At 37.5% G+C, this 13,176-nt stretch overlaps 1 protein-coding gene across 1 annotated transcript in view; it reads right to left on the bottom strand.

Annotated features, from left to right (window-relative positions):
• The window catches only part of RGS22 (regulator of G protein signaling 22), a 75,178-nt gene that overhangs the window by 26,406 nt on the left and 35,596 nt on the right, over positions 1–13,176 (bottom strand). Inside the window, exons 15-19 of the mRNA XM_059836344.1 lie at positions 9,287–9,481; positions 4,856–4,948; positions 4,160–4,326; positions 844–1,006; positions 70–228 (exon numbers count right to left, since the gene is read on the bottom strand). Coding sequence (XP_059692327.1) covers positions 70–228; positions 844–1,006; positions 4,160–4,326; positions 4,856–4,948; positions 9,287–9,481 — 777 coding nt within the window. The remainder of the gene's footprint in view (positions 1–69; positions 229–843; positions 1,007–4,159; positions 4,327–4,855; positions 4,949–9,286; positions 9,482–13,176) is intronic.

Genomic DNA, 13,176 nt, shown 5'->3' with positions numbered 1-13,176 from the left:
ATCCCAATGGTAAATTATGAGCCAAACAAAAAACAATGCCTGGATTTGTTGCTGTTGTTAAAAAATTACCTTTGCTTGTCCCTCTGCCCCATGGTGCTCATCTGCCAGGAACAATGGCAGCCATTGTTTTTCTAATCTCTTCTGGACGTATTGCTGAATTTCTAGCAGAACCGCTGCCGAAAGTCGATCATGAAGGATTTGTCCCCATCCTCCACCTGAATGCATTAGCTAAGCAATCCAAATACAATAACACATGACATAAACTTTTGTGTGTACCAAAAGTCCTTTATCTCTCTACATCCTTGATTTAGCAAAGCATGAGCTTAACTGTAAGCAAAGCATTTAATGCATGCTTACCCAAGGCTCACATGTACTTTTCATAAAAGGGAACAGATTACATTTGTCCCTACCTATAATAGAATACAGACTCCAGCAAATAATACCCCAGCTTGACTGAGTAAATTTCCTAAGTATCAAGATATATTGGAGTACCACAGCTCAGACTCACTGTCTGTGGCTTTACTGACATTCTAAAATAGAAAGTTGGAACAAGCCACTCCGTCTGAAAGCCATTTTTACACTTTTTCTGAGCTGTGTGGTGCATGCTCTGGCTGCGGCCTCAGATCAGGGTTTAAGAGAGGTGTTCTGTAAGGACAGGGGAGGAACAGCCTGAACAGGAAGGAGGGGATCCCCACAACCAGAACAGAACCAGATTTCTCCGAAAAATATAGGTAAGATTTGAGGAGATAGCTTGGGAAAAAATTGGAGTAAAGATGCTTATGGACTTTTATCTCAGTCACATTCAGTGTGATTGTTATTTATGAACGGTTTTATAACTGGTACCTGTTCTAGTTGTTCTTTTGTAGCTGGGCTGTTGGGTCCAAAGAAGTAGTTTTTGTTTAAGTACTTGTTTTTAATGTCCTTAGATTTTTCCTCCCTTTTTTCTTTATCCTTGTGGAGCATCTTTCTGAACTGTTCAATATCTAGCCAGCACATGAGATCCATGCTACAAACAAATTTAAACAGAATGTTATTTCAATATTGAGTTAATTTCATCAACATTCTAGGGAGTTATTAGTTTAACCACAAGCCACCGAAGTGTTCAAGTCCTAAATACCAGGTCAGATTGGACTGAAGTTTTATGTCTTTTTTTCTTTGCTAGTACCATCTGGTGAGACCATGGAACTTGCTGACCAGGCAGGTCAAACAGACATCTTAGGGATCTCATTTAGGGTCCCTTCTGGGGTACCCTGAAAGGATTAACCTCCTCAGTGTACCACTGCTAAATCCAGCAGGGACTGTGAACCAGAGCCATAGTGCAGAGCTCTCAGAGAGAATGAAAAATTAAACAGATGAGAATTTGAAGCAGTACTGAGGCTGTGAGCCACCGAGAGACAAGTCGACACCCCCTGTTCTGCCTCCTTGTCGTATCGTCTGAGGAAGGAGCAGGGGTGACAGCTGGGAATGTCAGCCCCCAAAATCATCCCCTTCCTACCCCATGTGAAGTTCTAGAGCTTAAGTCAGTCCACAGGCAAGCAGACAAAAACAATTTATGGTAAACTTTTTTTCTAGGGCTTTTTGTGGGCTGCCTTTTCATTAATTACTGATTCTACTGATTTCATTATTCATAGTAAGTGACAAATAATCTCCGTATGCAATTCTTGATCTGTATATTGTTGATAATCATTTGAGTGTATACTATCAATTTGAGTTTGTTTTAATGGAACATATATTGGTTTTGTTCTTTAAACCAGAAGACAGAGTAAGTGACATACCTACAATTTCAGTTCAATTTATATGACTGTTTTCTGATAGTATCTTATTAGCTGAAGTTTTGTGAGCATTTTAATGAGGACATTCACTGTATTTGCAGCAGAAAATATGAAACATTACATTCAGACAAGCCTGTTTCATTTTTCCATTCCATTAATAACTGGCTTTTTCAAAGCATTGATCTACGAACGAAACTTCCAAAAGCATCTGACTGATTTAAGAACAGATGCCCCCTTTTCAAAAGTCTTTTGAGACCCTTACAGACCTAAGTTCTATTGAAACTGAAATTCTTTCATTTGCTAGGTCATCAAAATGCAAATAAGTTCACCCAAATGCGAGTGATCCAAATTACTGTGGTTTATGGAGTTACTCCTTGTCATCTAGCCATGCCAACTGATCAAATATGTCCATCTTACTTAAAAAGCAAAACATATATTCTTAAAGCGTGTTAGGTTAAAGAGTTTACAGTGGTGGCTTATCCTAGCGTACTCGATCTTTTCCTTTCAATGGATCAGGAGCATGTGCATAGTCAGTCTGGCAAGACTAACAAGTGGTAACCCACTAACCCAAATAAACACAAATTGTCCTGCAATTGTGTGCATATATCCTATATATTTAACAAAGTATTAATTAATGGGACTTTGTTTAGTCTCTTACCAGATTTTGTGTCAAGGTACTCAGCAGCCTGTCCTTCCTGAAACTTGGATGACTTGTAATTGGGCCATAACAGAGCCATAAATTTGGATGAAGAGGCAAGTGATACGTTGGTTGTTTTTTGCTGAAATTTTCCAGACTGCATTAGTTATAGGATCCCTTCAGCTTATAGTATTGTTAGGCATCTTTACTGTAGCATGCCAGCTGGACTTCAGAGTTACTAGGTCTGGACCCAGCTCTAAAACACTGTTTTGTGAGACTTTTTCAAATGTTTTTCTTCAAAACTGATTTTTACAAAAGAAAACTTCTCCATAAATTAAACATTTCTCTGCCCAGCTCTGTCATTTAAGGTGGAACTTGTCTGTGATTAACAGAGAGACAGGAACTCCCAGAGGTGACTCAGCATGCCCATCCAGGACCCCATCCTAGCCAGTGACCTTTTCTCTGGCATTTCCTACCATTTCCCCAGTTAGAGAGGAACTCTAGACCAGTGGTCTCCAAAGTGGGGTTTGCACACCCCAGGGCATGTGCAAGACAATTCATTGCGGGGCAGGAAGAAATTATTAGAACTTCAAAAACATATGTACATAATTTATAAAAAAATAAATGTACATATGTTGGCAGTGCATGCTCAAAATTTTTTTATTGATGGGTTGCACGATCAAAAAAGGTTGGAGATCACTGGTCTAGACAACTAACTCTGAAGTCACTTGACCATACGCACCTACAGCACCTCAATCTCCAACTGAACTCATTACCTACAGTCTTTTTGTAGTCAGTGAACAGAAGTAGCCATCTTTAGGAATGATCCATCCAAACTGCTTTTAGATGCTACCTTCAGAATTAGAAGAATTGTGTCCAGAGGTGTGTATTTCTCTCTGACTACAAAAGGAACCTATGTTGATAAGCAGAAGTGATGAAACTGAGTCTTGGCCAGAGGTGTCCTGTGCTAGATGTCTATCTCTGGACACTTTTGAAAAAGCTGACCAACATCCAATCTAAAATGATAGCAGTGCTTGACTAGAAGCAATAGGCAATATGCAAAGCATCAGCTCATGGGAACCCGAGTTAAAGGAAGGAAGTGACAATTTAAGGACTTGCTAGCAGTTACTTAAAAAGTACATTTGACTTCTCCTAAAACAGGATAGAGATTAGTGTGGGGCTTGAAAGAAAAATAAATAAAGGTGGCAAACTCACATTTACTTCTGCTAGAACTGCTGTTTAGATCTTCATTTTAAAAACAAGTGGGCTCAGTTTTCCAAAAACCCTGTGTAAACTGTATCTGCTATGAGCTGGTACTTAATACTGTTCAAATCAGTGCAAACACAAAACTGTAGTTGCTCTCACACTGTGAGAATAATGTGGCTGTGTTCTATTTGTACATTTTTATAACATTCAGCTTTAATTTTTAAAATGTACTAAATTGAATCTGTACTAAAAAAGAGAAATTTTTCCTCATTATAGGCTAATTGCTCTACTCAGGGGTTTGCCACTAATCAAAGCAGAAACTGAAAGGAGAACTGTAATACAAACATGTTATGACAGGAGTATTTTTACCCAAAAATGTTAAGACAATTCAGTTGACTGAACAATGTGCATGTGTATTTCATGAATGTACAAATATATTTTTTAAAAAGACTAAAATCTGTGAAAATTTAGATAGCCAAGGTTCCCAGCAAAGATTTGTTCCAAACTTAGAAATGGGTAAAATAATAATAATGAAGAAACATACCCAGCAGAATGCTCATTAAGAAAAACCCAGAACTGTTCTAACTTCTCTTTGTCGTGGATCAGGTCAGACAGATTAGGACCTGCCAATTCTTTGGGAACTTGACGCAAGTGCTGATCTTCTTTGAGAGCGTCAGGGCAGGATGGCAGACCAGTGTCAGCAACAGTACTCTGAGGGAAGAAATTATTTCACTTGCGTAACTGCTTTTTTCATCTCTATATTTTGCTCAGTCTATAATCCTTGCATTAGATGATTTCTGTCTCTGTAGAACAGCTTTTTGATTGCTGAGAAAATAAATTGAGTTAAGGCTCCAGCTCTTGATCAGCTTTAGTTTTATGTTTGCTTTAAATACACCAATTTGTGCAGGTTCCATAACCAAATAAACCAATATATACCTGTAATTTACTTGAAATTGAGGTATTTACTCAAGATTAAGGGACCAAAATACATTCCACAGATTTTAGTGGAAACTGTTCCATTGACTCCAATTGTATAGTGGTCTGATGTTGATGTAACTGACAGAAGATCTGTATTTGTAATTAGCACAATGGCTGTCAATCATTCCCCAAAATGAATGGTAGACATCAGACTACTTGCTTCTCCAAACTGGCATGTAGTCAGTCTTTCATTGCTGATACTCAAAGTGTTAACCCTCTCTGATAGAAAAAGTTTGTTTTTGTTAGTAGGTACTTGTCTTACCTCATCCTTCTTGGAACCACTCTCTTGATGCAAAGCCTGGAGCTTTCTAAAGTACACGGAGTCCAGCTGTCGAATTTCTTCCACCAACTCCACCTAATAAAAATAATATCTTATGTCATCCCTACAGTACACATTATAGAAAGATGGAGAACTGGATGGGCACCTTGCCAGTGACAGTGGATAGAAAAGAATGTTTGCCAGTAATGAGACTGATGTTTAGAAGAGACTAGAAGTCACATCCTTGTGACAAACAATTCAATTAAAAGCTCTGGTAGAACAAAATTTTCAGATCTGTGCAGGATCACATGTAGATTTCTACAGAACACCACTAAATAACCTAACTATATATTTAAGAGAAGAACTTTTTATTAAAAAAATTGCTATATTATATTGTGTCTATAATACATTGTGTATATTGTGTCTGTATTATATAGTGTATATTGTGTCAGACTGACCTGATTGCCTATACCAGCAAACTGTATGTCAAAGTGCCACTGAGAAGCAGAAAAACAGGTCTTAAAACTATGTCTTTCATTGGGAAATGTCAAAAAGATAGAGTGCCACAGGTTTCCAGAAATGGAAATTTAAGACAAGAAAGATACTATAATAGCTAAACAATTAAGGTGAAAACTTTCAGACTTTCCATCCTGTCCCATTCTGTAGTTTTATACCAGGTAATGCCTTAAAATAATAAATTATGCATGATTAGAACTCATTAAGTATTGGCATTTTTTGACTTAATTAAAAGCCTTATGTATATAACTAGAGTAATTCTCCATGTTATGTGCAAACAATCAGTTACTGCATAAGGAATAGTTTGGTGACCCTCTCGGCTGACTAAACCATTCAAATGCAGGTTTTAGGATTTTTAGCAAAATTGAGCCAACGCGTTATACTGATTAGCATGCACATTACAAAGATTAGAAAGCTGTGGTCTTATCATAAAAGAGTTTATGTGCAAGAGAGAGATGAGAGTTTTTAGATTAATATTCATTACGCTTTTGTCTAAATGGGAATACCACACTAATAACCGTGTTATCTGAATGCCTTCAGGATCAGTGTAACTCTGTTCCACTGTTATAAAGTGCTTTTAGGTATCCTTTCCTTTAAAAGAAAACGTAGTTTAAAAGTAAATAGGAAAATAATTCAGAACATTTTTCATAAAGTTTAAACAGAAAGCAGATAGAGGCAGGATGAGAGTCAACAATAAAAAGGAACTCTCTTGTTTTCATGTTTCGTTTAAAGATAAAAATGTAGATACATACTGACCATGTCCCAGATAAACAATTTTGGACTCACCTAATTCTTGATAAAATATCTTGTTTCATTATGGGCCAAATATATCCTGCTGTATGGTAGAACAAAGGGAAAGAGTAGAGCCAGGGACTGAACAAAATACAAAGCAGACCTTGTCTTTGTGCTGGGAAGGAGTGTGCCTAAGCATCAGCCTGCGCCTAGTACAAAGAGACTCTAGTGCCTCCTAGAACAGGTCGGTTTATGTCTGTGTATTAATAACTCTTCACAAACTCATGTGTTGTGCACCCGAAAGGATTTAGTTCTGTTTTTCCGTGCTCTGATTAAGATGTTTGTGTTACTAGGGCAGTGAGAAGCCTGCATGTAACTACATTTGCAAAGCAAAGCATCACCTGAACTGAAAGGGCAATAGATTATTCCTCAGTTAACTCAGGGAGGTATAAACTGACACACACATTAACCTAACTTAAAGCAAAAGTTTATATTTTCAATTCTTACTTTGGAGGAATTCTTCTATCGCTAGAAGCAGTGAAAACCCTGTATTCAGAGAGTGATAAAAAGCAGAGTCCTTTTTATACAAAAATTATGTATAATAATACTCAGCTGAGTCCATGACTTGACTCAGTAAGGACTGGCAATAGATACTAGACAACTAGTATTGATAATACACATAGAAAAGATATATTTAGAAAAGACTGTAAAACTAGTCTGATAGAAAGTAAATAAAATTTCAGATTAATGAAAACATCAATCAATTACATGGTGTTCTGCAGGTCATAAACAATTATAGCTGAAATGGCTTAGAAAACATAGCTTAGAAAAAGTAATTTATCTGAAAGCTTAGAAAAGATGCTGAAAAGCAAAGAGAATATTTTGCAGATGTGTTTGGATTAGTATATTCCATTTTAGTAAGTTTTTTTCAATGTTCAAACTTCCAAAGTTTCATAAGGAAATTAAGTTATCACAGGATGAGAGGGAAGGTCCCCTTGTGAATTAATTAGAAGGCAGAAAAGAAAAAATAAAGAAATAAATAACTTTCATTATGGGGTGGGGTTCCTATTGGAGTCTCACAGGGATCTGCGCTGAGGTTGTTTTTTTAAACATTCAGAAATTATCTGGAAAAGGAGGTGAGTGAGGAGACAACAAAGTTTGCAAAATGATTCCACAGAGCAAAAAATTAAATTGACTGTGAAGAGCTGCAGGATTTCAGGACATTTTAGCGTCTACATGATAAAAGGGCAGCTGAATTCAATGACAATAAACATTAAGTCATACCAGTGAGCTCCAAATTAGGGCTTTCCATTAGTTGTTATTACTTAGTAAAGAGATCTTGGAATCATTGCAGATGGCTATTAGCTTACATTTTGCACATCCACTCAAAGTTCACCAGGAGTCTAAGGCAATTAGAATCATAGGAACAATTACGAAAAGAGCAAAGAGCAAAACAGAAAACATGATTCTGCCACTGGATAATCTTTAGTGCATCCAGATCTTGAGTACTGCTTGCATCTCATCAAAAGAATATAAAATAAGAGATACAGATGGGGGTGATAAGTGTAACAAAGGTATGGAACACCTTCTGTAAGAGGAGAGATCATATAGTCTAGGATTCTTGAGTTTCAAAGAGATGTAATTGAAGTGGGATATGGCAGAAACATGTAAAAGCATAACAACATTGAGAATATGACAAGATAACAATTGTTCACTGTTCCTCATGACATGCAAAACTAGAGCACTGGGTGAAATTATCAGGGAGGGGTTTGCAAACAAACCAAGATAAGCATTTTTTTCTCCTATTGCATGATTAAACCATGGAACCCACTACTACAGCGAGGCTGAAGATATAAAATTACTGAAGACACATTTACATAAATCCATGGGGAAAAAAAACTCATCAAAGACTATTAAACACAAAAATGTGGATAAGATCTCTGCTTCATGAACGTCCCCAGTTGCAAAGCACTGAAGCTGGCAATACTGCTGTATGGGTTTTTTCTGTTCTTATACTCTATTCTTAAATATTTAATACTGGCCACCACCTAATAGGCTTAGAAGACCTTTCTCAACTTTGATTTTAGGTGTCTGTTCTCCTAGTTGTTCATACATGCATGCACGATATAGTAACAAAAGCACAGTGTACTACAGAACTTCCACAAAAGGATTTCAAGATGTTTTGCAGGGGGCAATGTATGCATGTTCTCATTACATGCTGACAGAAGTATCAGCAGTAAGTGATGATATTTCCTGTAAAAATGGAGATGCTGCATCTAAGGTCATAGTGGGGAAACCAGGAACAAGAATTAACTTCCTGCCTTCCAACTCCTGATTCCCCATTGTAAGTTTCTCCTTCCATATCCAAGAGAGAGATGGTAAAGACTTGGAATTAGAAGTTTGACCTACAGCTTGTGACTTGCAGGTAAGTTTGCAAAGAGCAGAGAGCCACAGCATCCACCACTGCCTCCACCATTTCTTGTTCTTATGTGTCAAAAGCAGAGTCAGGATTGCAGTCATCTCTGACCTGCATGAGCGTGCTCAATTCAAGCTTTCAGAGGCTTTCTGGGATTAGAACTGAGTACACCACTGAGCCACCTACTTTAGGAAGCCTGCAGGGCACAGTTAGCCCTTACACAGCAGGGCAGCTACCTAAAAAGTGTTTGGGGCAAATACAGATGGATCGCCATATCACATTTCCTCTTATGCTAAGCAGTAGCTGCACTTTAATTCTAAACACCAACAAATACTTGACACAATTAATATGGACCTGGCATCACCGTACTGATACTCTAGAAACACAGCTTATTTTGTGCTTATCATTAAAAACACAGAAGGCTTGTGGGCAATCCATTATAAGAAAATTACTTTTGATCAGTGGTAAGAATGCAGAAACATGACAGTTCCTGAGTGCAAAGAGAAATTTTGCCATAGCAAGATGCATTTCTCCCTAATTCACAGACCAAGGGGTCTATGAAGCCTGCACCTCTTTTTTGGGTGGGAAGTCTGCTCTCCACAGGATGCTCAGCCTACTCCACCCATCAGCGTAGAAAGGATTGGGTGAGCAAAACGTCCCATAATACTTCTCCCTTCCTGACTATAAATGTAACAGGGCTGCATATGAAGGCCCTTGTGATTTTCTTCCCTGACATAAGAATTTTTCACTGTGTCATCCAGGTCAGTTACCTTTCCATAAGTGTATTTGTCTGCTTCCACCATCTTCACCCACGGTTCTAGCAGAACAGTGAGGATATATTCTTCTGCTGGGTCAAAAAGATCCTCAAAAGCTGGGTCAATTTTCTGATAAATCATGTTTTTCTTACTCTGATGAAGTCCTATGTCCATACTGGCAGATGGGGCAATGTAAGTTGCATAAAGGAACTACAATAAAACAAAAGAAAAGTGTTTCTTAGCCATCATCCGTTCCAATGGTCACAGTCCATTGAAGGAGAGAATTAATGCATATTTGTCCCCCATTGCCCTGCTGTATATTCTGAACGTGTATCTAATTACACCTGCCTTGTTTTTGCCAATATTACTATTTTGTCCAAAAATCAGTTATTGCCATAACTGACCTCCCTGCCATTTTAGCTCCTACTTATTAAAATAGTTAAATCACAAAATAATGCTGAATGTCGTTTTTGCTTGGAGATATTGGGCTGGTTCTTAGATAGATTCAGATAACCACAATCATTACAGCAATGGCACTCTTCATGAAGTCGCATTGTTGTTTCGCAGAATATGTGCTGGGCCAACCTGTGAAGGAGTCTTACTTCTTCTGAATAGATGGGAATTTGTAAGTTTAAGGTTAAAATTAATGAAAAATTATAAGATTTCATTCTGTGTGGAGATTCTCTTGCACAGTTCTTTGACATTGGTGAGACTCCACCATGGTACAGGATCCGTAACAGGAGATACCATTGCACAGCTGAGGTCTAAATCCTTACCAAAACAAGGATTACAATATGCTTTTTTACGAAGCACACAGAGTTTGCCATTCAACATGTACAAACAGAAGAAAGCTGAACCTGGAGAATGTTTCCTTCTCATTAGCAGCTCGTTCTTGAAGCATAGAGTAATTTTTTTTAATTTATTTCAAAGGATTTTTATTCCAAATGGTCCCCTAAGTCAAATTCTTGTTTTTTAATGTTTCATAAATCGCTATGAAAAAGAACATTGAAAACTCAGAGAAAAACACTTTCTTCCAGGAATATCTTGGAAGAAGATATTCCAGAAGATCTTTCTAATACATCATGATTCTGACTGCAGCTAGGAACTCAAGTGAAAAAAGATGCTACCATAATAATTTTCATATACTTATAAATGTTTTCACTTCTTCATATTGTCAAAGTCTAACTAATTTTCAAACATATGGTCAGGGGATCAGATTAGTAGCATAGATCAGAATTTCTCTCTAGGATAGCACTGAGGAGCCCATCTTCAGTATTTATTATCACACAGTTTTGACAATGAAGAATGCAGGCTTCTGATAATTCTCATTTTCCTTATGTTGCTAAAATCCAGCTGTACCTAGCAGATGTACAAAGCAGTAGAAAATAAGAAAATAATACACTTACTCTGTGTTCAAGCAGTAATAAAACACTGTTGTGTTTAGATTTCAAGCACAGTGGGAGAATGTTTGAGTACATTAAATAATTATGTTTCTGTTAGTTTTAAATGAAATTCTGATTTATTAGACTCTTTCTTTCAAACAGCAACTGTACCAGACTACATCACCATTATTTTGGACCTTAACAATCTGAAACAGACCCCTTAGACTCTCCTGATATCAGGTCACTGAGGAATACAGGGCTACAATGGCTGACACCCATCCCCCAGTTAAAACTTGTTATGATTACTATATTTACTGTCTATGCAGGATTCCACCCACTTTCTACATAGATCTAATCACTGAAAACAAAGATGGTTTGTGGCTATTATGGCCCATGTTATCAAGGCAATAAAGACCCCCAGGTGTACGGGTAAGGTCAAAGAATGAGGACATCCACAAGAAGAGTTCTAGCTGAAGAACAAGACCACATTTATCCTGAATTATGCCCTTCTCAGCAAATCCCCAAATAAATTTAACAGAGACAGCATTAATTAGATTCATTGTGATTTCAAACCTTGGAGTTGTTTTGAAGAACCCTAACACTAGTAAAGTTTCAATTACATCATGTTCTAGTCTGATCCAAAACATTTAACATATAAAATAGCCAAATTAGAAGGGACCAGTCCAATGATATAAAGATGTGGTTTCTTTAAAAATAGACTTTTTAAAGAGGGGTTAACCATTTTATTTGTCATTAGGGCTACATTGCTCCACATGTTACGACTCATAAAACCACACAAGGGATCTGTAAATTGGTGAAAAGGGTCCAAAATAGGTCCTCAATATTTTAACACACATTTAACCTGGTTCCTTAAATGGCTGGTCATTTTTATCATAGTTTTAAGAATAAAACCTAAACAAACACTCCACAACTTTCTTGGGCAGAACTTTTCTTTCCCCCATGATTTTGTATGAAATGGGTTAACTTGAGTACATTTACTACTCTTCTTTAGAGCTGACAAAAAATATCAGCTTACAGAGTCAGAAATTGCCCAGACTAAGGAAGCTTTGGCCAAAAACTTTTGACAATCTGCTCACATAAACACTGTTGTAATACATTGCTGTATTAGGGACTGCCTTTGCAGGCTGCTCTACCTGCAGAACTGCCCCCAGTCCTGTATAATCTCACATGCAAAACTGGAGTGTAGTAAAGACAGACATTTTTTTCCAGAAACAATATTTAGGGCTGGTAATACATGTGAAGCAGAAATTTAGGGGTGGTTAAGCTAGCTATAGGAGTGCACTTCTCCAAGCTCAAAGGACAAGACCCTCAGTGCTGTAATCAGGACAGCCACTTCACTTTTGAAGGATGCAGTTTTACAGTGTCTGAGGATTTGGCACGATGCCATCTTTTTGCTTGAATTCTTATAAGAATCCATTGCTATGGGATTTGACCCACCAAGTAAAAAGATAGCATCACAAAGTGAATGAATGCACTTGCAGATAGGGGAGAAATGAGAAGGAGGTTTCATCCTGATGTCCCTTGCTGAGGGTTCAGGCACATATATAGATCTGCACTGATTTGAATGCAAGGACTGCAGGAAAACTGACTGCGAAGAGTTCTAGACATGCCAAAAAAGAGAAAAAGTGTCTGTGTTCACAGCCTTCAGGACCGGGCAATGAAGTTAGCAAGATATAGGGGGAAAATACATTGTATCCTTTAAAAAGGAATATTCATAGCCTTTTTTGACTCCCGTGTCGTGGAAGTCTTGTTTTCTGAATCTCAGTGGAATAGTGAAACTGTTGTACTGCCCAATCTCCTAAAGGATCAACAGGAAAAAATTACATTAAATTAACTTAAAGGTTATCAAATTCATACAAAATGATGCATACATCAGGTGTACATCACACTTCATTTATTCAATGTTATGTTCTTTTTGTAAAACACAAAGAATTTTCCTACCTGCCAGCTATACATTTTCCTATAAGTGTATTAGAATACGTGACGGATTGAACCCAAAACCCTATCTGAACATTTGGTCAGAGTTTGCATCTTGAAATTACTTATAATGGCACAAATCTGGAGATACAAAATGCTTAGGAAATTCAGATTAAGGCTTTGGCCTCATTTATGACTTTCCAAATCAGGGATTGTTCAGGCCTTGGGTTTTGGTGTGAATTCATCCCCAGATGAGGAGGTTTTGGTAAGCAATTTCAGAATTACTAGAGTGAAGCAAGAAACATGAAAAAGATTTAAGTCCAAGTGCTGTGTATTGCTGCCCAAAGGTGTGGATATTGCTCTGATCTAAACAAGGGGCTTGTGCAGCTGCTTGACAGAATCATATGATGGAAGAATACAATGCACTGGCTGGTCTTCAATGGAAAGGCTAAACTGCCTTAATTAACCCCCATCATCACTTTCCAGTAACATAAATCTTGTGTCTGACCCTAAAAGTTCACAGTAATGATAACTCCCTTTATCTAAATTGATTTTAGTGTTAAAATACTGTACTTCCCATAACTG

The sequence above is a fragment of the Gavia stellata genome, chromosome 3 (genome assembly GCF_030936135.1).
Source record: "Gavia stellata isolate bGavSte3 chromosome 3, bGavSte3.hap2, whole genome shotgun sequence".
NCBI lineage: Eukaryota > Metazoa > Chordata > Aves > Gaviiformes > Gaviidae > Gavia > Gavia stellata.
Note: the sequence above shows the minus strand (reverse complement) of the source record. Positions and strands in the feature narration are given on the sequence as shown.